General features: G+C 33.7%; 2 protein-coding genes across 3 annotated transcripts; both read right to left on the bottom strand.

Annotated features, from left to right (window-relative positions):
* Positions 1-8681: 8681 nt before the first annotated feature.
* LOC133881136 (HVA22-like protein a) lies at positions 8682-11105 on the bottom strand (the record flags this gene model as incomplete). Its single annotated transcript, XM_062320091.1, has 4 exons — positions 11005-11105; positions 10856-10882; positions 10599-10721; positions 8682-8814 (listed from the first exon to the last, which is right to left on the bottom strand). Coding segments are annotated over exons 1-4 (339 nt in total), but the record flags the coding sequence as incomplete, so codon positions are not given.
* Positions 11106-15620: 4515 nt separating this feature from the next.
* Positions 15621-21788, bottom strand: LOC133882167 (uncharacterized). 2 transcript variants are annotated; one of them, XM_062321279.1, is made up of 11 exons: positions 21600-21787; positions 21398-21487; positions 21253-21279; positions 20906-21028; positions 19477-19723; positions 19082-19159; positions 18693-18779; positions 17521-17976; positions 17217-17294; positions 16824-16910; positions 15621-16262 (listed from the first exon to the last, which is right to left on the bottom strand). In XM_062321279.1, the coding sequence occupies exons 2-11, from the start codon at positions 21451-21453 to the stop codon at positions 15837-15839; spliced, it is 1665 nt and encodes a 554-aa protein (XP_062177263.1). In that variant the 5' UTR covers positions 21454-21487; positions 21600-21787; the 3' UTR covers positions 15621-15836. The 2 variants fall into 2 exon arrangements, with proteins under 2 accessions (XP_062177263.1, XP_062177264.1); XM_062321280.1 differs by having other exon boundaries at positions 18693-18749; positions 21398-21788.
* Between the last annotated feature and the right edge of the window lie 5399 nt (positions 21789-27187).

The raw sequence follows: 27187 nt of genomic DNA on the forward strand, positions 1-27187 counted from the left end.
ACCATATATCGGAAATGATAGTAATTTTCTACAAATCAATTTGTAAGAAATTTTTTACAATCAACATATAATATTGATATGTGTCTCTTGACATGCGATAATTATATATTGTTGTAATAGCATCAATGACGGAGAGAGGGGGGGGCCGGTGGGGGCCATGGCCCCCCCTCAACTCTAAAGAAAAAAAAATAAAAATTTACAGATAAAACAAAAAAAATTAAATTAAGGTATTTTATTTTTAGATGAATCAAATTAAGGGTTTTTTTTGCTTATTGCCCCTAGCAAGATTTTTTTTTTTAATTTTTTTTTCCTCCTTTCCTTTTATCATCTTTTCAACTATTGTCAAAACTTTTTCTTTTAATAGTTCACAGGTAGCAATGTACATGCCTGAGAAGGTAATGATGGAATAATCTTTACAAAGTTGTAGAGGCTTTGTTCAAAGTAAACGAAAAGGGTTTAGTAAAGTAGTGCATTGGAAGAAGACATGTGTGGATTTGAGGAGTCACAAGCTTGATCAAGCTCAATTTCTTAAGAATGTGTAGAAAAAATAACTGAGACCTTTTTTTTATTATTATTTTTTTTTATTTTCTGAATCTTTGGACAACGGTTTTCTTTACTTTTTTTTTTTTTTTTTTTTTTTTTTTTTTTTTTTTTTTTTTTTTTTCTAAAAACTCTTTTTACTTTTGCTTATTGTTTTTTTAATTTGAATGGAATAATAAAAATATCAAAATTGGGTTATGTTTAATTTACTTAAGAAAAAAAATTATTTGGCCCCCTCCCATTAAAATGTCTGGCTCCGTCCCTGAATAGCATGTACTTCTCACATACTTTTTTAACAGCATTAATGAAAAAATATGTACTTTCCACGTGCTTAAAGGACACATGTCAATTTATATGTGGATTGTAGAAATTTTTTTACAAACTGGCTTATAATAAATTTCTATTCTATTGAAAATGAGGCTGGCAATTTATAGTGAAAGAATCCGGACACAAATCCATTTTTGTGGATATGAAAAAAATTGGTAATGAAAGACTTGACTCATATTACATTACAATTTTGACATCACCCGTGAATCTGACATAAATTTAACATGAAATTAAATAATTAAGATAGAGGTCTGACTCGATTAGTTCAATGTGTTTGGTTTGGGTTGAATTATATAGTCTTATACACATACATTGATATGACCCGAACCTGATACGTGACATTTATGACAGATAATTTTTTACATAACCAACAAACCCGACAGGTTAATTAGGATTGACGAATTTAATCCATTTAATTAAATGAGTTGCATTAACACAGTTGACTTATATAATCTTATACTCATTCTTCGATACAACACAAACCTGACACGAGAACACAAATGGTTACCCCTAATTGGAAAGCCTAGAATCCCCCATGCACCAAAGAATTGACTCATATTAATCATAGATTGGGAGAGCGCATTCAAAGCCGAGTCTCACCTAATAAAAAATTAAAGTGAAATTTAGTACTCATAAGTTGATGGTAGTATTTTAGAAAGCAAAAACAAAATTATGTTAGTAACGTTACCATATTCTCGTGTTTTCATATTTTTTTCACATTATAATTCTAATTTTTTTTTAAATTAAAAATTTATGCTCGAGATTTATAAATCAATACCTTTGTCATTTCTATCAAATTATTAATAGAAAGTTAGTTGTGCAAGTCGTTCCATTTCTTTGAACAATAACTAATCTAAGGAGACAAGGATTCTCTTCGTTTCAAGTAAATTGAAAATAAATCTTTTAATGTTTATGATTTAATGTTGTTGTATCTAACGGTGTAAACGATGTCATATTCTTTAAATTTTTTAAATGACGTGTTAACATATTTATTACTTTACATCATATCATTTTCACCGTTAGATAGGGGTGTATAGATTGGAGTACAGGTTTAATTTTTTCTCATTTTTTGTAAATCTTTATTCAATGCTAATTAAAAAACATAAAGAGACAATGTTAAAAGTAAAATCCCATGAACCCACTCAAAATTTTCAAAATACTTATTTGAAATCTACATATGTTTTACAGCAAACAAATCTACAAAAATCTGCAAACTAAAGGAGAGCAGATTTCCGCCAATCTGCAAATCCTCTGCCTTTCGTTTAGCGTTGAAAGAGAGAGACCGAAAGAGACTTTTCAATTGAAAGAAGAAGAAAAGAAGATAATGAGAGGGACTCGGTCTGGGAAGTGTGGGACGGCGTGAGAAAAGAAGAGAAGGAGAAGAAAAGAGGAAGCTAGAAAAGAAGAAGAAAAAGAAGGGAAAGCGGGGACGGCGTTGTTAAAGTATTTTCAAAATTAATATGTATATAAATATTTATTTTGTGTCTTGGGAATGATTTAAAAGGAAGGTATTTAAAAGCATTAAATGAAGATAGTCCCACATGGGAAAAAGAGAAACTGAAGTTGGCATTTATAAGGCCCAACACACTTTAAGCATTTAAAGTAATGCTTAGGTGTATACTCTTATGTGTATACTATAGTACGGTGCGAAGCACCGGATGCACACGCACGCGCGCGGCAGTGGGCTGTAGGGCGCTAGTGGCGCTTTAATGGCGCACTTGGCACTTAGCACGAAGTATCGGAGCTCGGAGCAATCTAATTATGACCTTTCGATTTTGGATGGTCATGATCAATTGATCTAGTGGTTTAATCTAAACCATAGGATGCTTCTTAGGTAGATCCAATGGTCGGATTTACTGGACAATCAAATAAATAAACTGTGAGGTCAAAACAAATTTGATCTAATGGTTGAGATTAATTAATAACGATCTAATGGTTATTATTAATTAATCATAGACAGTTATTTGATCTGATGGTCAGATTTAAGTGTCTGTTGAAACAGCAGTTTATGACTGTTATGGAAGCAGTTATGGTCGGTTAGATTAGCAGTTATTTAAATATTATACAGAAGTAACTGCTGTCCAGTTATCAGAAATATACAGAAATAACTGCTGTACAGTGTTTAATAGAAGAAATATTAAAAATTTCTTTTATCTTCAATGCTTTTTCTGATACCTTCTGTATTTTAAAATTAAAAAGAGTCTCTGTCTGTCTCTTGATATAATAGAAAAATTTGAGAGTGTTCAGTTTTAATTTTTCGTTAGTGCAAAACGAGATTAAACAAACAGAGGTTTCTGGGCTCCATTGTATCCTGGAGAAATATTTGCTGTAACATTTTTGCATACCTTTCTGGTGGGGGCAAATAATTTCTTAAGGAAAGCGACGTTGTAACGCGCCTTAGGAGCATTTCGTTTTTTTGCTTTCGATTATATTTTCTAACAGGCGTGAGAAAAGAAAAAAAGAAGAAAAGAAGGGAAAGCGGGGGTGACGGCGAGAGAGTCTAAGAGAGAATGAGAAGACAATATTTACATTATTTAAAAAAAAAATTAATATATATCTAACCGATAACAACAACCAAAATGCCTGATTATTCTGTTGTAATTATTTTTAATTTTTTTAATTAATAATTACTAATTATTTTCGATTATTAACCGTCTCACTTTTAAACTCTAGGCACAAATCCACTCTTTCTGTACTTTCTGTATATCAGCAAGTTCTATGGCTGCTGCTGCAATAGCCACATCTGGCCCTTTAATCCCCATGGTTACTGATGTTCTGTTATCAGTCGCATCCAGGCTAGGCTCTGTTAGAATCATCTGCAAATACATTGAAGATGGATTAAAAGCAAGGTGGTTGTTTTGTTATTTCCACCCTATTTGTTTAAAAACCATAAGAAACGCCACTGCCAAAAAGGAAAACAGACTCAAGCAACATATATGATCCATATTCAACATTATAGATAGAGAAATGATCCCTACACTCATTTCTCACAACAGCCCCACAAGAAGCTGATGTGGCTGGTAATATTTTATTATTTTTTTATAAAAAGAAATGAAAACAAAACAAAAAAATAATAAAATATTACCAGCCACGTCAGCTTGTTGTGAGACTGTTATAAGAAATGAGTGTAGGAATAATTTCTCTTATAGATATCTCTAAGAGAAATGTTTGGTTGTACACTTCAATCTTACTGTTATTCTACTATTGTCTACATGGACCAATAATATTGTTAAAAAATTAAGGTCCCACTATACTCTTTCTACTATCTCTCACATTTATTGGTCCAAGTAGATAATGGTGGGATGTGAGTGAGATGAGAGTATACAACCAAGCAATTCTCTATCTCTAATTAACAGATAAAAATCCACTGCCAATTTTTTGCAGGGATTTTTTTTTTTTCCTCAAGATTTAAAAACACGCTTAATAGTGATGCTCTGTTTGTTTGGGCATAAAATATTTTTTGAAAAATATTTTTTGGTGTTTGGTGCCATTCGAAAATGATAATCAATGGAAATCATTTTCAGTTTATGCTCCGTTTGTTTTTACGTAAAATGATTTCCGTCGTAAAATGATTTCAGGGAAGTTATTTTTCTGAAAAATATTTTTCGCCGAAAGCATTTTTCGGTGTTTGGCGCGTACGGAAAATCACAAATATTTTTAATATTTTTATTCAATCATATTAACCTATAAAAATCAATTTTTATTCAAAACATATAAATATTAATGTAAAATAATATAAAAATTACCGAAGGCGAGATTCCATCACTGACCGACAAGATTCCGGCTACTTTTACCGGCTTCATGGCCGGAATACAGTCGCCGCAATTTGGGCTGCCCGGATTCCGGCGACATTGACAGGATGCTGTCGGATTTCGGTACCGGCAAGATTTCGGTGATGGTCGATTGCTTGAAGTAAAGGTCGACTGTGTCGTTTAATAAGGGTCGAATGCGTCTGGTGTCTTCGGAAAATGATTTACGCTTTTAAAAAGCGTAAATCATTTTCCGAAATTTACTAAGTATTTTTGGTCAAACAAAAATCATTTTCCGGTTGACTATTATTTTCGCCCCTACCAAACACCGGAAAATGCAGAAACCATTTTCCAGAAAATCATTTTACGCCGAAACAAACGGAACATTAATCGTAAAAGCCTCTTTAATTTTTGAAAAACAAAATCATAAATCATTTTTTGAATTTAAACTCTTCATTATTGCACACACGTTTGTGGGAATCCGCCACCGCCGGGTATTGGAGTTTATTAGTAGCCTGAATCTATCGTCAAAGGTCCCCGAATTTTGGTATCCAATTGTCGGAATCTGGCCAGTGCAGGAATTTGAAATTTTTTGCTAGAATTTGGCTAACCTAGATTTCGGCAAAATTGGCTGGAATCTGGCCATGACCGCCAGATTCCTGCTTCTATCTCCGGAATCCGATAAAAGTGGTTGGAATACTACCGGCCAGTGACGGAATCTCGTCATCAGTATTTTGTCGCCTTTGATGATTTTTTTGTAAGAGCCAAACGCCGAAAATTATTTTTAGAAAAATTTAAAAAATGATTTCGTTGAAAATATCTAACAAATATTTTATATCGAAATAAACGGAGCATAAGAGAAAAGTTGAGCAGTTGCTACGAGCATTCGTGGCCCCAAATCAAAGTTCCCAGATGTGGCCCACGACAGATGCACAGTCCGGATGAACTGAACCATTTGGGCACTAACTGTACTTACGACACGTGGGGTTTGGATCATTTTTAATTATATTTTCTATACTTTTAAATATTTTAAACAGTCTTTCTTATATTCAAATGTTTTAATCCAAAGTAAACGAATAAAAGAACGATCTGTGGACCAATGTAAAGTAAGCTGTGAAAATATTTACTCCAATTATTATTATTATTATTTTTTTTACATGTCCACACAAAAAAGAAGAAGAAGTTCGAATTAATGACTTACGCTTTATAAGGCATGATCCCAAGCGATTGAACTATTCTTAGAGAACTACTCCATTTAATTGTTTAGAAAGAAAAAGTAAATTATGTTACCATATTTTCGTTTTTTCATATTTTTTTTACATTAAAATTCTAATTTTTAATTTAAAAAAATTAAAAAGTTATGCTCGAGATTTATAATTCAAAACCTCCGTCGTTTCTGTCAAATTTTTGATAGAAAGCTAGTTGTGCAAGTCTCGTTTGATTTCTTTGAACAATGGCCAATTATGGGACAAAGATTTTTATTTTTTATTTTTTTTTATTTGAAGTGAAATGGATGTGAATCATTTAATGGCAGGATTTAATGTTGATGTATCTAACGGTGTAAACGATGAAACATCATTTAAATTTTTAAATGGCGTGCTAACATATTTATTACTTAGCATCATCTACACTGTTAGATACAATATTAAATCTTGACAATGAAATTTTGCAAGAGCAAGGTTAGAAATTGGAAGAACTTCACTTATAACTCATGAACTTTTACCTATTTTGAAAGAAAATGTATCTAAACTTTAAAACGTCTTAATTTATGGTATCAATTTTTCGGAAAGTTTCAATCTCAGTCATTTATAGAATTTTTCGCTAAATCCTGTCAAAAATCCCAAAATACCTTTTTTTTTTTTTTTTTTTTTTTTCAGAAAAAAAATTGCTAAGATTTAGGTATAGGTTAGAATTCAACAAAATTTGCAAAAATACTCATACCCGAATCTTTGAAAATTTTTATAATTTTTTTTTTAAAAAAATAAACACGGGTATTTTTGAGTATTTTAATAGGATTTAATAGAAAATTCTAACGGATAACTGAGATTTTAAACTTTTTGAAAAATTGATACTCTAAATTTAGACGTTTTAAAGTTTAAGGATCTTCTTTTAAAATATGTGAAAATTCAAGGGTTATAAGTGAAGTTTCCCCTTAGAAATTTTGTAATAAATTTATATGGTTATATTTATCTTATGAAAGAAAAACAAAACAGACAGAAATTTAGTCTATTTCACATCTAGTATGAAATACATAAATTAACCATAATCCAAAATAAAATTGATCAGGTGATATGAATCACGTACCAACTATGACCACATCCCTTTAGAAACTTGAACCTGGGCCAAGTGCTTTTTCCCTCGTAAGTGAGAAGCCAAGTCGTACTTTCCACTGCAGCTTACACTACAGATATCGCACTTGAAAGTGAATTTCTTCACATTCCTTGCTTTCAGTGCCTCACAAGTAGCCTTGTGTTTCTTGCCTTGACGGTGCATTTTCAAGGTTATTTTGCTTGTAGTGGTTACCTGACATATGCCACAACTCCAGTACTCTCTCTGGACTTCTCTGCAGGCTGCTGCAACTGCCACATCTGGTCCACCTTTACTCTCCATAGTGGCTGATGTTCTGTTATCAGTCTCATCCCGGCTAGCCTCTGCTACAATCATCTGCAAATACACTGAAGTCGGATTAGAAGTAAAAAACTGTTGCTTTGTTATAGAGTTCTCTAATTTAAACATATAAACATGGACAATTCAATTGCAGATAACGATGACAACTTTGAGGCGGAAATGGAGATCCAAACTTACGTAAATAAATAAATACATAGACACAAAGAGTAGCAGAGTGAAAAGCTAAATTATCTAGCGATTTATTTGGTGGGGCAAAAGAGTTATCATTGGCGGGTCATGGTATAATTTCGAAGTTGTCAAAGAACCCCCAACCTAAGAGGTAGGTCCGCCCCTACAAAAAGGCATTCTTTTGGGGGCATTGCTCTTAACAAAGCTGTGATTTTATCCTCCATTTGTATTCTAAACATTGACTAGGTTCACATGTGAAGCCCCCACCATATATGCCAATTTTCAGTCAACTATGTTCACTGCCACCTCCCCAAATAACAAAACAATGATAATATTCAAAGAAAAAATAGGGTTTTCCACAAGAAATTCCGATGAAGCTGAAAAATAAACTTCCACTTAAGTATGAAAATAAACCCTACCCACTTGGCTGCAGGCGCTTCTTTCTTCACTGTTACTTCCACATCTTTATTATTTCTCTCCACAATATCAGGTTCTTTGTTGTGTGACTGTATCAAGAAAAAGGAGTTGAGATTAATTAATTAGTTCTCTAAGGAATTAAGTGAATAAAATTGTGTATTTCTCATAAGAACATACTTCACATCTTTAATTTCTTCTTCAACAAGCAAATATGATCAACTTATTTTTGGGAAACACAAACTCGATCGATCCTTTAATGATTGTTGAAAATAGTAGACATTTTATTGCTAATTAATTCTTCTCACACTCTTTGGGATGCATCATTGTACTCGATCATATGACTAAAACCAACAACCGATGGCATAAGAATACATATGCTCAAAGAATCAAAGTTAATGGTCTCGTTGCATCAGTGACAATTAAAAGATAGCTTTACCAAATCCACTTCTTTTTTCTTTGTGGCTGCAATAGCTTTGATCTCTTCTACGTCAACATTAGGCTTTTTGGTCTCAAACTGAAAATAAATAAATAAATAAAAAGACAAACAAATGTAAGATTGTAGAGAGGGACAGAAATTCTCATTAGTCCATGCCTGACAAGCAATGGGATCTTAAAGAAATCAAATATAACTACAATAGGAAAAAAGGAATTGAAGCAAATTTGTGTATTACTTTTTTATTTGAATGTTTAATGCAACATATCTACTGCAGAAAACTTATTTCAAACTAAACAGATCGATTATGCCCTAATTACCACGTAGTCCATACATACCTCTTTATCAATGAGTTTCTCGAGAGCTTCAGGTCCATTCTCTTTGACATACCTCTCTGCCTCAGGTAGAAAGTGATCTCTCTTGCATAAGAGCGCTGGGTTGAGTAAGAGGTATGGATGAACAAGGTGATTATAGACGTAAAAAGCACCATCGAAGTGCGGTATAACCAGCGAGCAGATGATCATTAACTTAATGTGAGGCCAGATCTGTATCCTGACAATAAAAAATTAATGATAAATGCAAAATATAAACAAGACATTTTATACACCCTTTTTTTTTTTTAGGGTATCCCAGTTTCACAATCGAACCAGACAGTACCTTGGGCTGTCCCATAAAATGTGGTAGCTCACCAAGCATAAAGGCTCAGTCAGAATCTACCAGACTAATTCCCAGTCCAATACCCCACGCGCACTACTAGAGATATTGAGCATTGAGATAGGAGTTTTGCCCGAGTGACCGATCCCAAAGGAAATGTAGCACTTAGGAGGTTTCGAACTTGAGACCTCAAAGAAAAATATTCCTAAAAGCCACAAGACCCAACCACATACAAGTATTTGCAAACACATGCAAACGCCCTGATCAGATTTGGTAAGCTGTTATTGATAAAGCGCTAAACACAATGGAAACTTGGAAAGAATTCTAAAACTCAAGAAGCGCAAACTCTGGCCCATATTTTCATGCAGCTGTAGGGTCTCAAAACCAATAATTTTCAAGAAATTTGACATGGGGACATAAGCTGTAATACGCAGGTGTAAGAGTGGGGGGACATTAAGTTTTGAAATTTCTCTTAAAATTTGTAGATTTTTAATTTTGTTCCCCCAAAATATTTGTTTTTGTCCCCCCTAAAAAAAATATTTACATTTTAACCCATATTTTGTCCCCCCACGTCCCGCCACTTCCTGCTTTACATGTATGTTACCTTTTCAGTTTTTTTTGTTTGCCTTTTTTACCCTTTTTACCTCTGAAAAACAATTTTACCCATCTCTTTTTTCAGCTTTCCTCCTTTCCCCCACGCAGGATCAGGATCCATGGCAATTTCCAAGAAATTGCTGGATCCCAATTTTAACAATCTGTGGCGTTCGTTACATCGAACTGCCTAGAAAATGACATATGTTAAACATTTTGCTTTTTAAAATTTTGAACCTTGTACCCTTGGACAAAAACCATTTGCTTGCTCAATTTATCTTGCATCTCTCTCTCTCATTCTCCTGCTCCCTCTCTTCATTTTTTCCATCGCAAACAACTCACGCCACAATCAATCCACAGAGGTGAGCTTTTCTCTCTTTATTTCTTTTTTTCGTTTTACTCTTTTGTTTCCTTTTGATCTTATTTTTTTATTGTTTTTTCTTTTTTGGTTTATGGGTTTTTAACTTTTTCTTAGATTCTCTCTCATTCTCTGAAAATTTTAAGGCCTTCCTTTAGATATGATTTTTTCAACAAACCTTATTTTTTGTAACAACTGATTTTCTTGAGAGATGAAGGGCTAATTTGAGGCACTATAAAATTGTCGTCACTTCATTTCCGGCTGCTCATTTTCTCATTAGTTGCTAATTCATTAAATCAGAAAATCAGTCTAGGAAAAAGACAGAGGAAATGGGGGGTTGAGGTGAAACTTGAGTACCGAGGGTGCCAAATCTACGCTCAAAGCTACCCTATTTCTTGAACCATATAAATTGTTAGTTTATTTTACTAGTAATTTATACTATTGTGTTTGTGATATTATAAAAATTTGAAACTATAATTTTGAACTGAATGATGAATGGGTACTTTGATGTAAAAAAATTATACAAGTTGGTCCCCTTACCAAAAATTTTGGTTCCGCCCTGTCAATATATGTGTCTCAAGTTTGCTACTGAATATCTATTATATTCTATTTTTTGAGTTTTGTTTGGGCAAATACAAATTCATAACCAGAAAAACAAATATAGAGCTAATAAGTATACATGAATTTCTTGAAAACAATAAGGGAATAAATTAAGGGTATGAGTCAGAGTTACCATTCAAGGAGGTGCACGAAAGAATGCTCAAAGAGTGAAACCAAAGAGAAGGAAATCCAATATGTGACCAACTTCTGAGTCTCCCAATTTGAATTACTCTCGATTGCCCGGATCGAAGCACATCTGTTAAGCAAATATCATCTTCATTCGCCAAACTATTCAATGAATTCTTCTCGGATATCCAGAAAACAAAGAACTTTAAATTATCAACATGGAGAGAGAGAGAGAGAGAGAGAGAGAGAGAGAGAGAGACTTACAGAGGATACCCCAAAGCAAAGAGAGGCCTGCAAGTAAAGCACAAACAAAAAGAAGAGAATACTTAGAGAGCCAACTTCTTCATGATCGCAGACTTTCAAAACTAAAAACTTTACTATATATCTTCATTATCATAAATCGAAATGCATACCATGCAAGAACGTCAAGGAAATTCAGGGCAAATTTGAGAAAACCCAGTAGACTCATGATGAAATTCAACGAATCTGTTTGGCTTTCTCAGCTTGAATTTCCAACAGAAGTGAAGAAGATGGAAGACAGAGAGAACAATGAGAGGAAAATGAAGTGTAAAGTCGAGCAGTCGCCATTCTCGTACTATGCGATTCGTGGGCCCCAAACCAAAGTTCCAAAATGTGGGCCACGCCAGATGCACGGTCCGGATGAACTGAACCGTTTGGGCACTGAATGCACTTACGACACGTGGATTTTGGAGAGAAACGAGAGGAAAAGAAGTCTAAGAGACCGTAAAAAAAAAAACGCAGTTTAAGAGGAAAGTCGAGCAGTCGCAATTCTCGTACCATGGAGCCTGGAGGATTCGTGGGACCCAAATTTCCAAGATGTGGGCCACGTGAGATGCACGGTCCGGATGAACTGAACCATTTGGGCACTAAAATGTTTCTACGACATGTGGGCTTTGGATCGTTTTTTTTTTTTTTTTTTTTGAATTCAGACGATCCCTTCTGATATATATATATATATATATATAAAGACCAAAACAGTATAATGTTCCGGGGTACAAAGATTCCTTAATAAACTATGTCAGAAGCACATAGACGGATCCACCTAAACAAGGTCAGACTTAAACCATTACAAAATAACAGAAGATGCCTCTACGTAAACATAAGTCTCTGCTTGATCTAAGAGAGGGCACATATTCTGCATTATAAAATAATTTTTACAGGTCAAATTTGATTTAAAAAAACAGAGCAAACAACATAAGAAGACTACTAAAAATACAAACAAACAAAAAGCAGAAAATTAAAGTTTAATATCACGTCCAGCGGCTGAACCTCCATAGCCTCTTGTAAGTGATCACGTGGGGCAGGGACTTTTAGAGATACCCCAACTCCATTCGCCACCTGTTGAGCACGTCGTGTAGACAAGCAGATCAATTGAGTGCCCAACCCCATCAACGTGGCGTCATGATAACTGCCCGCTACCGAGGTCCCACGATCAAGCTCCTATGTTACTGCGTCTACCAGTTGCAACCCCAAGGGCGAGGGATATGACCAGACTTGGTTGGTTCCGTCGTATGCGTAACTCCCGAGTTTTCCTCCACTTTCAAACTTCTGTCCACGTTTGGAGTGCTAACGTGGATAACTGCATGGGAGAGGGACTGGAATTGTCGCTTCCACCACTGTGCCGCCAATCACTCCCGGTATGGCCGAATCCTAACTGCTTGGAGCCGGCCGATGTCGCTGAAGAGCCGACATCACAGTGTATCCGGCCGGAATTGCTCCCCGCACAACCACCAGAGACCACCATCTGTAGTAACACTAGCTTCCTATCCAACCTCAACCAGAGCTGGAGCCTCTGAACGCCAGAGCGTATGAGCGGCTGAAACGTCTAGACCATAAAAAACTAATTTCACACAGGACAACGGTGAATACATTCGTCCTAGATATGGTGACTAACCCCGGAGAAGAGCCACAAAATAAACAGAAAAACTACAACTCCATCCCAAAAAAAGGAAGAGACAAAAACTACCAAAAACTAAAAATACAAACACAAATCACCATGGAAAGAGGAAAGCATAAGCTAATCTTGTTGCTCTCTCTCCTAGAAATAATTGCTGCAGAGCTTTTGTTTTTAATAGAAGCCTCAGAAAAAGAGTCGGGTTTGGATCGTTTTTAATTGTATTCTATGAACTTTTAAAATTGAAAAAAAATACACAAACTCTCCATAAATTACCATTCAACTGTCAACGTATCATTAAATTACTAATTATGTCAATATTTCTCCATAAACTATCAATGTCAATAACTCTCAATAACAAAATTATCATTCCTAATATCATGAAAATTCTTAAAATTATATAAAAACAAAAAAAAATAATTAAAAAATAGATAAAAAAAAAATAATAAATAAAAGCAAAAGCCAAGGTTTTTCTATCTTTTGAAAAAATAATTTCAACTTTTGCTTTTTTTAAAAACATTTTTTTTCAATCTTTTAAAAAAATTTCTTTTTAATATTTTTTTAAAAGAATTGTTTTTTTTTTTTTCAAATTTATAAGTATTTGTCTTATTGAAACTTTTTTAGGATTATTTCTGTCTTTTTGTTAGCTTTAGGAGGACATTGACATTTTTTTGGTAGTTTAAGAGGAGTGACATTCACACAATTAGTAGTTTGGATGGCACATTGCTGATTGAATGGTAATTTAATACGGGTATGTATACTTTTTCCTTTAAAATTTGTTTTTGGAGCATGGTTTGGGTATTATTTTATTTTATTTTATTTTATTTTTTGAGTACCTGTTTGGGTGTCATTTTGTCCGAGCTCAACATTTTTCAACCAAACACAAATATATTCAACCCAACTCAAAAAAATAAAAAATTACTCAGGGTTAGCCAAGCCACCCCCCGAGCTCTTTTTAGGGGTGGCTTGGCCACCTCCAAGCGGTTTCAGGGGTGGCTCAGACATCCCCAACCACCTCAATTTTTTTTATTTTTTTTTATTTCCACATTTTAGATTTAATTTTGTTTTTGTTCAAATATATTCAATATAATTCATCTTCCCAAACATTTTTTTTTCAATTTTGTTTTATATTCTCTAAACCATTGAAACATAATTAAAAATAAAAAATTCTTAGTATTCAAAATTTTGAATAATAAAGAAAATAATATAGAACAATACAAAAATAAAAAATTGAACACCCAAATGTATATATATGTACTTTTAAAATTTTAAATATTCTTTCTTATATTCAAATGTTTTTAATCTAAATTAAACGAATAAAATAATGATATGTGGACCAATCACCGGTGTAAAGTAACATGTGAAAATATTTACTCCATTTAATTGTTTGGGAAACTTCACAAAACCTCCATGAATTTTCACTCGATTTGAAAATACCTTGAAAAGTTCAAAAATTCTCAATTTTACCCCTCGAATTTTTAATTTTATGCAATGCCCTCCTCCGTTAGGGTTTGACGTTAAATCCTTACAGTTTTTGTGAAAATGACGAAATATACCCTTTATTTGGTCTTTTTTAAAAAAAAAAAATTAGGAACACATGGGTCTGGCGGGTGACCGACGCTGGGTCACAGCGTTATTCGCATTCAGTTAAGTATGACCCGCATTGGGTCACGAGACTCATGACGGGGTCTTCTGACGCTTGACGAATTCACCACCAGACACCATCGTGGGTTTGGCAGGTGACCCGTGTTCGCCATGGGTCTGGTGGTGAACCAGCAAAGACTCGACGTGACCCGCGGTGGGTCATAGAGTGACCCAGCCGTGGGTCACTAAACCCACGGTGGTGTCTAGTAGTGGACCAAGTTGGGTCACCAAGTGACCCAGTCTCAAATTTATTTTTTATTTTTTATTTTTTTTTAAAAAATATTGATTTGAAATTAAGTGTAAATAACAATTTTTAAAATTTTTTTGGAGGGCATAAAGGTCATTTTACCCATTTTGCCATTTAATTTAACCTCAAACCCTAAAGGATAGGGACATTGTAAGAAATTCAAATATTGAGGGGTGAAATTGACAGTTTTTGAACGTTGGGGGCGTAGTTTCAAATCGAGTGAAAATTTATGGAGGTTTTATGAAGCTTTTCCTAATTGTTTAGAAAGAAAAAAGGGAAAACTTTTCTTATAACTCATGATCTTTCATCACTATAGCAATTAAGCACTCAAATTTTAAAAAGTGTCAATTTAAAATACATATTTCATTTTTTGTTTTTCAATTTCTACCCTATATTAGATTAGAATTTTCCATTAAATATTGTTAAAATTCTCAAAATACCAATTCTTTTTATAGAAAAAAAAAATTGCAAGGATTTTGGTGCTAATCAGAAGTTAACAAAATTTTTAAAAATACCCATGCATGAATATTTGAAATTTTTTATAATTTAAAAAAAAAAAAAAAAAAAAAAAAAAAAAAAAAAAAAAACACACACACACACACATACACAGATGAATTTTAAAAATTTTGACAAGATTTAAGAAAAAATTTTAACAGAGGGTTGGAATTGAAAAAAATTGAAAGATGTATATCCTAAATTGACACTTTTTAAAGTTTTATAATTACTTAATTGCAAAAGTGATGAAATATAAGGGGTTATAAATGAAATTTTTCAAAGTAAACATTAGAATTAAATACGTTTGACCCCCTGTAGTTTAACGACTTTATTTTTTGTCCTCTGTGGTTTATTTCGTATCGTATATGGTAACTTGTTTATGATTAAAGACGGATATGATACCTAAGTTCAACTTCCGTCCAAAATTTGACGGAAGTCCACATCACATGCCTTAAAAAATCGACATGTGTCCTTCTGTTTGATTAAAAATAAAAATCGACATGTGTCCTTCTCTTTGAACAATAACAAATCTAAGGGGATACAAATCCTCTATATTTCTAGTGAAATGAAAATAATTATTTCAGAGCATTTTATTGTATCTAACGGTGTAAATAATGGTACATCATTTAAATTTTTTGAATGGCTTGGAATCATATTTATCATCTGTCATCATCTACACCGTTAGAGACAATATCAAATCTTAAAAAAATCATGAAATGGACTTAAAATTGAAAAGTTCCTATTCCAATCTTAAAGAGTAAATTGACAGTGTCATGCGAACAGAGTGAGACAAAATTTATCTCACTATGTCTGTTATATTTTGTCTGTAAATTTATCTCATCGAGACAAAATATAACAGACAATTACTTGCATTTCACATCTGGTATTGGTGTGCTGATGCAAATACATCAATTCAACATAATCCAAAATAAAAGTTTATCATGTCATACTGTCGAACCTTCACCACATCCATTAAAAACTTGAAGCTGCGCCAAGTGCTTTTTCCCTCGGAAGTGAGAAGCCAAGTGGACCATTCCAGGGCAGCGTACATTACAGATGTTGCACATGAAAATGGGTTTCTTCACATCAGTAGGGATAATCTTCCGTTTCAATCCATCGTTTCGCTGGATCTTAGCTTTCAGTTTCAGTGCCTCATAAGAAGCCTTGTGTCTGTTCCCTCGAAGGTGCATATTCAAGTTTTTTTCGCATGTAGTGGTTACCTGACATATGGCACAAGTCCACTCTTTCTGTACTTTCTGTATATCAGAAAGTTCTACGGCTGCTGCAACAGCTATATCTGGCCCTTTCATCCCCATAGTGACTGATGTTCTGTTATCAGTCGCATCCAGGCTAGGCTCTGTTAGAATCATCTGCAAATACACTGAAGAAGGATTAGAAGCAAGGTGGTTGTTTTGTTATTTCCACCCTATTTGTCAAAAAACCATAAGAAACCCCACTGCCAAAAAGAAAACAGACTGAAGCAACATATATGTTGATTATGGATCATATATATATATGATCCATAATCAACATTATAGATATCTCTAAATAAAAAGTAAAAACCCACTGCCAATTTTTGCATCCAGGAACTTTTTTTGTTTAAGTTTTTTAATGTTTCTTCATTTTTTCTTAGTTTAAGTTTAGGTCATTTTTATATTATTTTCGGCATTTGGCGTGGCATAAATACCATAGGTATCGCCTATGATATAGTGACACATCATACGGTATGTTGAGTTGTCTCCCATATGTGACACTCGGAAAATGTCATGTTTTTACGCAGGGTGACATGGAGCTCCATTAAAAAATTGGACGGAACCTAGATGGAAGTAGCAAGTTGGTATTTTGGTTTACTAGAGGTACTACCTATAACACTTTTTGAAACCACAGGTGCTAGAAATGCATTTAACCCTAAATATAAAAAGAAACCTTACCCTCTTGACTGCAGGCACTTCTATCGTCTCTGTTACTTCCACAATTTTATTATCTTTCTGCACAATATCAGGTTCTTTGTTGTGTGACTGCATCAAGAGAAAGGAATGGAGATTAGCTCTCAAGAAATCATGTAAATAAAATTGGGTATTTCTCATAACAACGTGCTTCGCATCTTTTCTTCTTCAACAAGAGAATATCAACTTATTTTTTAAAAACACAAACTCCATCAATGATTGCTGAAAATAGTCAACATTTGATTGCTAATTTCTTCCCAATCTTTGGGATGCATCATTGTACTCATTTGACTTAAAACCAACAACCGATTGCATAAGAATATACTCAAAGAATCATAGTTAATGTTCAGGTTGCATCAGTGACATTAAAAGCTTTACCCACTCCACTTCTTTTTTCTCTGTGGCCGCAATAGCTTTGATCTCTTCTGCGTCAACATTAGGCTTGTTGGTCTGAAACTGAAAAAAGAAAAGAAAAAATGTAAAATTGCAGAGAGAGAGAGAAATTCTCAGCAGTAAATGCCTGACAAGCAATGCAATACGAAAAAACAAATCAGATTAGTGTATTGGTCCTATGCCAGCCAATTATGAATACTTTTTTACTCCAACATATCTAATTCAGAAAACGGATTTCAAACTAAATAGATTAGGTAAAAGTTTGATATGACAGACTATTTCCTAGCACCTGTTTTTCGGGCTGATCAGATCCCTTTGCAGTTGAAGACGTGACACTCTTTGGCTGGCCTTTCCCTATTTCCTCTTGATTTGTAGTAGTGCTCTCTATCAATCCATTGGTGGATTCATTCTTTTGTGGTTCCTCAATTGGCTGATAAGTTTCCTTTGTAGTTGAAGCCAATACCGTTAAAAAAGATCCAAAATTGACAATGTTTGGCTGGTTCTTTGCTTTCAGCTCTTCATAAGTAGCCTTGTGTGTCATCTCTTGAAAGTGTAAATTCAAGGTTTTTTCACTTTCAGTGGTTACCTGACATATAGGACAAGTCCATACTTTTTGGACTTTCTTAGACACGGATATATCAGGAACTTCCCTTGATGCTGCAACTACCATAACTGGTCCTTTAATCTCCATGGTGGCTGATGTTCTGTTATCAGTCTCATCGAGGCTAGGATCTGCTAGAACCATCTGCAAATACACTAAAGACAGATTAGAAGCAAAATTGTTGTTTTGTTATCTTCCACCCTATTTAATTTGTTGAAAAAGCATAAGAAAATACTGAAGTGACAAATGATCTATAATAAACATTTTAGAGATCTCTAATTTAAACATAAACATAAACATGGACAAATCAATTGCAGATAAGGATAATAACTCATTATGAACCAATAATACAAAAATTCTTTCCTTTGGGGCATTGCTCTTAACAAAACTATGATTTTACCCTCCAATAATATTCTAAACATTAACTAGCTTCACATGTGAAGACCCACAGATGTGTCATGCCAATGTTCAGTCAGCTATGTTCATTGCCACCTCCCCAGTGACAAAATAAATAAATAAAAAGAGAGAATGCGACCTCCTAGTTTCCTAGACAGTCCAAGCACGCTTCAAAATTAACCAATGAAATCCATGTTATTAACCCCAAACTTTTAAGCATTCAAAGACCTATCCCCATGCATAAAAAGAGAGAATGCGACCTCCTAGTTTCCTAGACAGTCCAAGCACACTTCAAAATTAACCAATCAAATCCATGTTATTAACCCCAAACTTTTAAGCATTCAAAGACCTATCCCCATGCATATACTTATTTTAGTACCCTTCTAAAAAAATATTGGGTTTCCACAACAAATTTCAATGAAGCTGAAAGTAAACTTCCGCTAAAATAAAAAAAGAAACCTTACCCTCTTGGCTGCAGGAACCTCCTTCTTCTCTGTTACTTCCATAGCTTTATTATCTATCTGCACAATATCAAGTTCTTTGTTGTGTGACTGCATCAAGAGAAAGGAGAGGAGATTAGTTCTCAAGGAATTAAGTAAAAAGATTGTGTATTTCTCATAAGAACATACTTCAGATCTTTTCTTCAACAAGCAAACATCAACTTATTTTTGAAAAACCCAAACTCCATCAATGATTGCTGAAAATAGTCAACATTTTACTGCTAATTTCTTCCCAAATTCTTTGGGATGCATCATTGTACTCATCACTAAAACCGACAACTGATGGCATAAGAATATACTCAAAGAATCATAGTTAATGTTTTACTTGCATCAGTGACAATTAAAAGCTTTACCCACTCCACTTCTTTTTTCTCTGTAGCTGCAATAGCTTTGATCTCTTCCACGTCAACATTAAGCTTTTTGGTCTTCAACTGAAAAAAGAACAGAAAAAAATGTAAAATTGCAGAGAGAGAGAGAGAGAGAGAGAGAAATTCTCATTAGTTTATGCCTGACAAGCAATGAGATCTTAAAGAAGTAAATATAACTACAATAGGAAAAACCGAATCAAATTTGTGTATTAGTCCTATGCCATCCAATTATTAATACTTTTTTATTTGAATGTTTATTCCAACATATCTAATGCAGAAAGCTTATTTCGAACTAAACAGATTATGTATGAGTTTGATATAACACACTCTTAGATGACCTCTAACACATTGACAGACCGTATTACCATATAGTGACATACCTCTTTATCAATGAGTTTCTCGAGAGCTTCGGGTCCATTCTCTTTGACATACCTCTCTACCTCAGCTAGAAAGTGATCTTTCTTGCATAAGAGCACCCTCCACTTATTGAATTCATCAACAATAACTTGTGGGTCAAGTAAGAGGTATGGACGAACAAGGTGATTATAGACGTAAAAAGCACCATCGAAGTAAGGTATAACCAACGAGCAGATGATCATTAACTTAATGTGAGGCCAGATCTGTATCCTGACAATAAAAAATGATAAATGCAAAATATAAACAAGACATTTCATACACGAATTTGTAAACACACCTAAAGAAAAGGCAAAGGAATAATCAAGTCAATTTTCACCCAGTTAACAAATTGTATGATGAATGAAATCCCAGTTCAGATTTAGTAATCTATCATATTTTGATAAAGCAGGCTAAACACATTGGGAAAGATTTCTGAAATTCAAGAAGTCCAACCTCCAGCCTATATTTTAGTGAGCTTTAAGTGGTTCCTACGAACAGAAAAAGAATATTGAATTTAACAAATTTCCACTTCACTCTAATACGTGTGGACATAAGCTATATATGCCAATATAGTTGATGCCCGTCCGGTTCATACACCTAAGTCCAGTTCATGCAAGCACCAGCTTCTAATAACGGAAACCTACGGCTTTTCATGAAAAGAAGACCAAAAAAGTTAATTGACCGTTGCTTGATCATTTTCAACAATATTTCCCTCCATAAATAAATCATATTTTATTTAGCAATGTATCCTTATTTAGATCATTGAGCAAATAAGCTTAGTCCCCAAATCTCTTATTTCCATAATTACAATAGGGCATTGATGAGAGCCCCACTATTCATGTAATGACCATGAATTGGGATCATCTTGAGCCGAGCAATTCTTCAAGTACCAATAGACGCCGCCACGACAACAAGCCTCCTTCCACTTAGAAGGCAAGGCTCTTCAATGTTTTCAATATACAATTGTGTTAGCATCTGAAAAATGAGTAAAGACTTCTTCAGATTGATCAAATAATATTCATTAAAAAATGTGTATTATGCTGTAAACTCTGGCTGCAAATCATTGTGAATCAATTTTTGGTAAGCTGATTTGGCAAAATTTCAAGCTCCGAATTCACCTCATATACGACAGTGATTTTTGAGGGTTCAGAATAATTAGTGATATCCCCTGTTTAATATCACTAATTCTTGATTTTTTCTTACCGTTACCCCCTATCAGATTATGAGAACTTAAAAAGTGGCTGCCTTTCTTAAGTACTCAGACAATAAAATATATACCCAACAAAAAAAAGGGGGGGGGGGGGGGGGGGGGGGCTTTCAGTGAACATTTATTTCATAAAAATCATGTTCTCTCTTGCTTGCTTGGCACTCATGCAGAGATTGAGAAGAGGGAATGAAGGGCAATAGAGTTACCATTCAAGGAGGTTCACGAAAAAATGCTCAAAGAGTGAAACCAAAGAGAAGGAAATCCAATATGTGACCAACTTCTGAGTCTCCCAATTTGAATTACTCTCAATTGCCCGGATCGAAGCACATCTGTTAAGCAAATATCATCTTCATTAATTCACCAAACCATCTAACAAATTACAACTTAAAACTTATTCAACACACCCAGTTGAAACACCACTATAACATCCATGAAACAAGATGGAAATATGAAAAGGCATTCTTCTCGGATAGCCAAAAAATAAAGAACTTCACATTATCCACAGAGAGAGAGAGAGAGAGAGAGAGAGAGAGAGAGAGAGAGAGAGACTTACAGAGGATACCCCAAAGCAAAGAGAGGCCTGCAAGTAAAGCACAAACAAAAAGCAGAGAATACTTAGACAGCCATCTTCTTCATGATCGCAGACTTTCAAAACTAAAAACTTTACTATCTTCATTATCATAAATCGAAATGCATACCATGCAAAAACGTCAAGGAAATTCAGAGCAAATTTGAGAAAACCCAGTAGACTCATGTTGAAGTTGAATGAATCTGTTTGGCTTTCTCAGCTTGTATTTCCAGCAGAAGTGAAGAAGATGGAAGACAGAGAGAACAATGAGAGGAAAATAAGAGATGTAAAAGCAGTTTAAGAGGAAAGTCAAGCAGTCGCCAGTCTCGTACTATGAGAAATGGTGGGCTCCAAACCAAAGTTCCAAGATGTGGGCCACGTTGATCAGATGATGAACCGAACCATTTGGGCAGTGAATACACCTACGACGCATGTGGTTCGAATCATTCACAGCCAAAAGTTATTTTCGTTAATGGAGATGAAATAGGTTTTTTTTATTTCAAAGTCTCCATCCTCTCCTGCATAAAGCTCATCACAAAGTATATCTACAGGATGCATAATTATTATTGTGTGTCTCTCTAAATGATATATATAATTATTAACAAAAAGTAAAAGATTTAGTTAATGTTTTAAAATAGTTTCCGTTCCATTTTGTAGGTGCATGTATACGATTTTTTTTTTTAATAAGACAAAGATAATTTAAATATATATATATCAAAATAAATATTCTTAGTTTTCAGAATTAGATATTTAATTATGTTTATAATTTTTTTTTTTTTTTTTAGCAGTGCTGGGATCAAAGAGAAATGGGTTTAACGGAATTGATTACTAGGAGTAAGGCTAAAAAGGAAGACTCGTATTCTTTTTGAGTCATCTTAAAATTGATCTAATTTTTAAAATTATTATTAAATATGTGATAAATTACTATTATATTTTATTTAAATAAATAAATAAACATTTGAGTCTTATCTTTAACAAATGCGAAAATACCTGTGTCGGAACCTTTATCCATAAGATGGTTCCACAAAGTGAAAACGAGGGTGTTATGACTTTGTCGGTTACAGACGTCGGTAACCGACCTAAATTTCGATTTTTTTTCGAAAACTTTAAATTCGAAAATCGGAATAAATAAATAAAAAAACCGAAATTTAAGTCGGTTACCGAGGTGGTTTTGACTTTGTCGTTTTGACAGCCGCACGGACAAATTTTGTTTTATTTATTTTTTTCTAAGCAGTGTGGGCATCTTTGAAAAAGATAGGGACCTTTGTGGACACATCTTCAAAAGGTGTCTTAAAAAATAATGCAAGCAAACAAAGAAACGAATTAAATCAGAAAAAGGAAGAGAGAGCTGGGAGGAATTAAGATCCCCTCAAATTCTTTATCCGAATTTGATAGAATTCGGGCAAGTAGTTGTGAGTGAGCATTTATGAGACCCACCTGACCAAATAAAAGTTGGGCTGCCCAACTGCTTATCCGGTCAGGTGGATCTCATAAATGCTTACTCACAACAACCTGCCCGAATTGTATCAAATTCGGACAAAGAATTTGAGGGGATCCTGATCCAACTGGGAGAGGTTTCCTCCGAGTTAAGGAGCTCTCTCTCCTCAGGCATACACCAAAACTTAGCTTTGAAGATATCTGCTATGTTTTAATGTGTTGAGATTTTTTTTTTTTTTTTTTCTTTAATCCTATTAGAGAGACGTGTCTCAATTTCAACAGGTCTAATTTAATGCTCCACTAATTCTAATGGCCATAAAGTTTCTAATAAGCATAAAATAAGTAATTGCTGCCCAAGGTTTATGGCCATATTGCATAAAAAACATTTTCTCCCTTCTTATTTTTTGGCCAAATGCCAAGTGGACAATGACCGCTCAATACCTAGGAAAATTAGGCAATTGCTTAAAGCTCCCAATTAAATAAGGCCCCAAATAAAAAATAGTATCATTAAGTCTCCTTTTATATATATATATATATATATAAAAAAAAAAAAAAATTAAAGCCCCGTTTATGACAAAAAAAAAAAAAGGAAGTTTCAATGCTCTTTAATTAAGGTTTCAATTATGGTAAATAAATAATATTATGACAAAAAAATGTAATAAGTGCTTTTTAATTAAGGCCTCAATTACGGTAAAAAAATAAATACAAATAATTGGATTCCAAGATATTAAGGAGAAAAATAAAGAAAAATGAAAAGTTACATTAATTGCATCCTTAAAACATATATTAACTCATAATTTCACATGAACTTAAAACCAATATATTGACTAAGTTTGTTTATTAAAATAAATTTTTTAGAATAAAGTTAATTTCGTTTTACGCAAATTAAATTCTACATAAAAATAATTATATGTAACTCAACACAAAATATAACATGTGTTGAAATTAAATATCTCCTAACCAAGATGAATTTTGCAAGTCGTTTGGAAAAAAATGAAGCCAAAAAGGAAAAAGAATGATTTAAAATTAAAATTATTTAAATATAAAAAAGACTCTACCTAAGTTTATCGCTTTAGGCTTCAAAATTTATTAAGCCGATCATCCAGCAAGTGGGGGAAATAAATTCATGAGAAATGATTATTTACCACCTAAATATACAACTTTTCACCACCTTGTCTATGTGGCAAGGTGGTCCCCCACTTTATTTTATTTTTTAAAAATAAAAAAACTCTAAAGTTAGTAGGGGACCACCTTGCCACATAGACAAGGTGGTGAAAAGTTGTATATTTAGGTGGTAGTGAATCATTACTCTAAATTCATTTCTAATTTACTAGCCGATTGGCTGATCTATTTAAATATGATTTTCTCAAACAACTTCAAAATGCACCTTGAACCATGAGCAATTTCGATTGGCATTTCAAGTAAAACTTTCAGAAAAACAAGTTGGGTTTCTCAGCTTGAATAAAAATTAATATAGGCATGCTTTCTGTGAGGCTGAGCCATGTGCCTTACAGTCTTTGAAGCATACCGTCTTTGAAGCATACCAACTCTCACCCCATCTAATAAAAGGAGACATTTTTTTTTCATGGGAAGGCGCTTTTGTGTTTGCCTTGGGCCTTACTGCAGTTGAACATAGATGTAGCATCCATCCAATTATAAAGAGGGTTGAATATAAAGACTTTTAAGTCTGCCACCGTCTCCTCAGAGTCTTTGAAGTTTTGAGCATAGTGTTCTCTTCAAATGTACCACATTAAGCAATAAGCACAATTGAATCATCTTCCAAACTTCTATATTGCAATGTCTTTCAAGCTGTCCTCCCAACAAGTCAACAACTCCACCACCAATTGAGGCGTGACCGGCCTACTCTATCCCGAATAGATGGAAGATTGATTCCCACAAGTCTTTGGCTAATCAAATCAACTGTTTTGATAAAAGTGTTGTTCCACTACAAAGTGCCATTAGAAAACTGGAAGTGATTTGTCATTGAAGCTTCCTTGAAGCGAGTTATACTAAATTACGGGAAAGCTGCTTTCAAAATCTATTCCCACACCACACATCATGTAGTCATATTTATTTTTCACAACCATTCTCCACGTAGACTTTCTCTGTGGCATAAAACAGTAACCACTTCTCCAAAAGAGTTAGATAAAAAAAAAAAAAAAATTTCTAATGCCCAAAACACCTTAAGAAATCAGAGTTCAAATCTTTGACAAACTTATTAGATGGAATTTGAATTTATAACGAACTCCACCCCCACAAAAAGTCCTGTTGTAGTTTCTCCATATGATTAGCAACACCGCAAGGCAAGGTGGGGGGCAAAAAACAAAAAGGGAAAATTACAGAGTGCTTTTTTAATCAAAGTGATTCTACCACCCTTAGACAAATAAAGTCGTTTCCTACCGGCCAAACGTTGTTCCTTCTCAATAATACCATCCCAAATTTATTTTGCTTGAAAGAAGCTCTCAACAGAAGACCTGGGTACTTCATAGGCAAAGGAGAAATCCTACAACCAAGGATACAAGACATGCCTTCAACATCTTTCACAACGCTAATAGGAACTAACTCTAATTTAGCTCAATTAATTTTCAAACTTGACACAGCTTTAAATTAGAAGAAAATAAAACACAAATTACGATGAAGGCGTCATCCATAAATAAGAGATGAGACAAAATAGGCTCTCAGGATGTAAATATGCTAGAAGACATCACTCAAATACCTATATTATTTTTTGTAAGTAATCCAATCTCACTAAGAAGCATAGAAAGGTGCAACCCATGTACATGGGAAATATGCAAGAGAAACACCCAATGAAAAAAAAAAAAAAAAAAAAAAAAAAAAAAAAAAAAAGAGAGAGAGAGAGAAACACACAAAGCAAGAAATTTCTAAAAAATTAGAGAAACGAAAACAGTTGTAGACAGCCATCCAAACATTTTGAGATTTGAGCATAATGGCTTTCAGTTTTGTCACCGTCTTTTCACAATCTTAGAAGTTTCGAGCATTGCATTCAAATACCAAATATAATATTCATAAGTCATAACTTTAACAACGAATTAAGAGACTCTACTACTAAATCCTAGTTATGATACCCTTTTATTCAAACCAATATTTCTAATGTTAAGATCTTTCCTGCCTTTTGTTGGGCTTGTTTTGCAGGGTTGTGTTATTCTTTTTGTTGCTTTAAACAAACCCATCAAAAAGGGTAATATCCTCGTGGGACTTAGGGTGCGTTTGAGATTGTGATTTCATAGACAATAAGTGCGATTTTAAACCAAATCGCAGAACATAGATCGTTTGGGAACTGCGTTTTTAAAAATTGTGATTTGAAAACGCAGAAAATCTGCTTTTTCAAATCGCAGATAAAATGATTTTTTTTTTTAAAACGCAGAATTTTAAAGTTAAATTTGCGATTTTAAAGGCTAAACTACGATTTTGCCAAACGCTTAACTGCGTTTTTAAAAATCACTATTTTCAAATCGCACATTTTAAAATCGTTATTTTAAATCGCACTTTTTGAAATCGGAAATCCAAACGGACCCTTCGAAGATTTCAAATACAACAAACTATTAGAAAATGATTTGGCACAACATTATCTCTAACATGAAAAATGATCAAGCATGTACCTTTTCTGGCTCATCTAGCAGTTAATTATAGTTCTTAGATTGATTATTCCAGCTAGGGAGTAGGGAGTTGTTTTCCATAATGATCGACTAAGCAATTTTGTGGGTTTCTTTTATTTTTCCCTTTATTTTTCTCATAGGCATATATAACTCATGCATATTGGATTGAACCCCGGCCCATACCTTTTTGTGGCTAGATAGCACAAAATTCAAACCTTCACCTTCTTATGATGCAATCTCATAATTATATTTCATTAATTATTGCTCCCATATGTCATTTAGCTCTTTGAGTGGTATCTTCTCATTATAAGACTCACTAATCCACCTCCATCTAGACTATGAAAACTAACATTAATCCCAATAGGTACAAGTTAGTGCCAGAATCTCAACCTTTACACTGAGGTATTTAGTTGAGGAAAGTTTTTAAGAAGGATAACCGCTAAACCTTCGCCGGACCACCACCGGAACTCTATCGGGTTATCGTCAAAATTTTGCCTGAACTAATATTTTTAAATTAATTTTTTATTAAAAAAAAGATATATATATATATATATATATATATATATATATATATATATATATATATATATATATATATATATATATATATATATTTTTGTATGTTTTCAATAAAAAAAATGATTTTTATAAGTTAATGTGATAGAATGATAATATAAAAAATATTTGCAATTTTTGTACGCGTTAAACATTTCCTTGAAAAATAATTTTTCTTAAAACATTTTTAAACGAAAAGCATTTTACGTCGAAACAAACGGAACATTAATTGGAATCAGACCTAAGCCAAATTCTATATGTAAATCCGTCCTACCACTAAATGCTCCACTGAATTCTAAGGGATAATTGCA

The sequence above is a fragment of the Alnus glutinosa genome, chromosome 11 (genome assembly GCF_958979055.1).
Source record: "Alnus glutinosa chromosome 11, dhAlnGlut1.1, whole genome shotgun sequence".
NCBI classification, from domain to species: Eukaryota; Viridiplantae; Streptophyta; class Magnoliopsida; order Fagales; family Betulaceae; genus Alnus; species Alnus glutinosa.

Bases quoted from the DNA above. Each gene is read 5' to 3' on its own strand.
- LOC133882167 (XM_062321279.1), bottom strand. From the start codon at position 21,453: ATGAGTCTACTGGGTTTTCTCAAATTTGCTCTGAATTTCCTTGACGTT. The intron at 16,911-17,216 runs GTAAAGCTTTTA...CTCTTGATGCAG, and splicing joins AGAAAAAAGAAGTGGAGTGG to TCACACAACAAAGAACCTGA. The intron at 16,263-16,823 runs GTAAGGTTTCTT...GTGTATTTGCAG, and splicing joins AAGTGCCTGCAGTCAAGAGG to ATGATTCTAACAGAGCCTAG.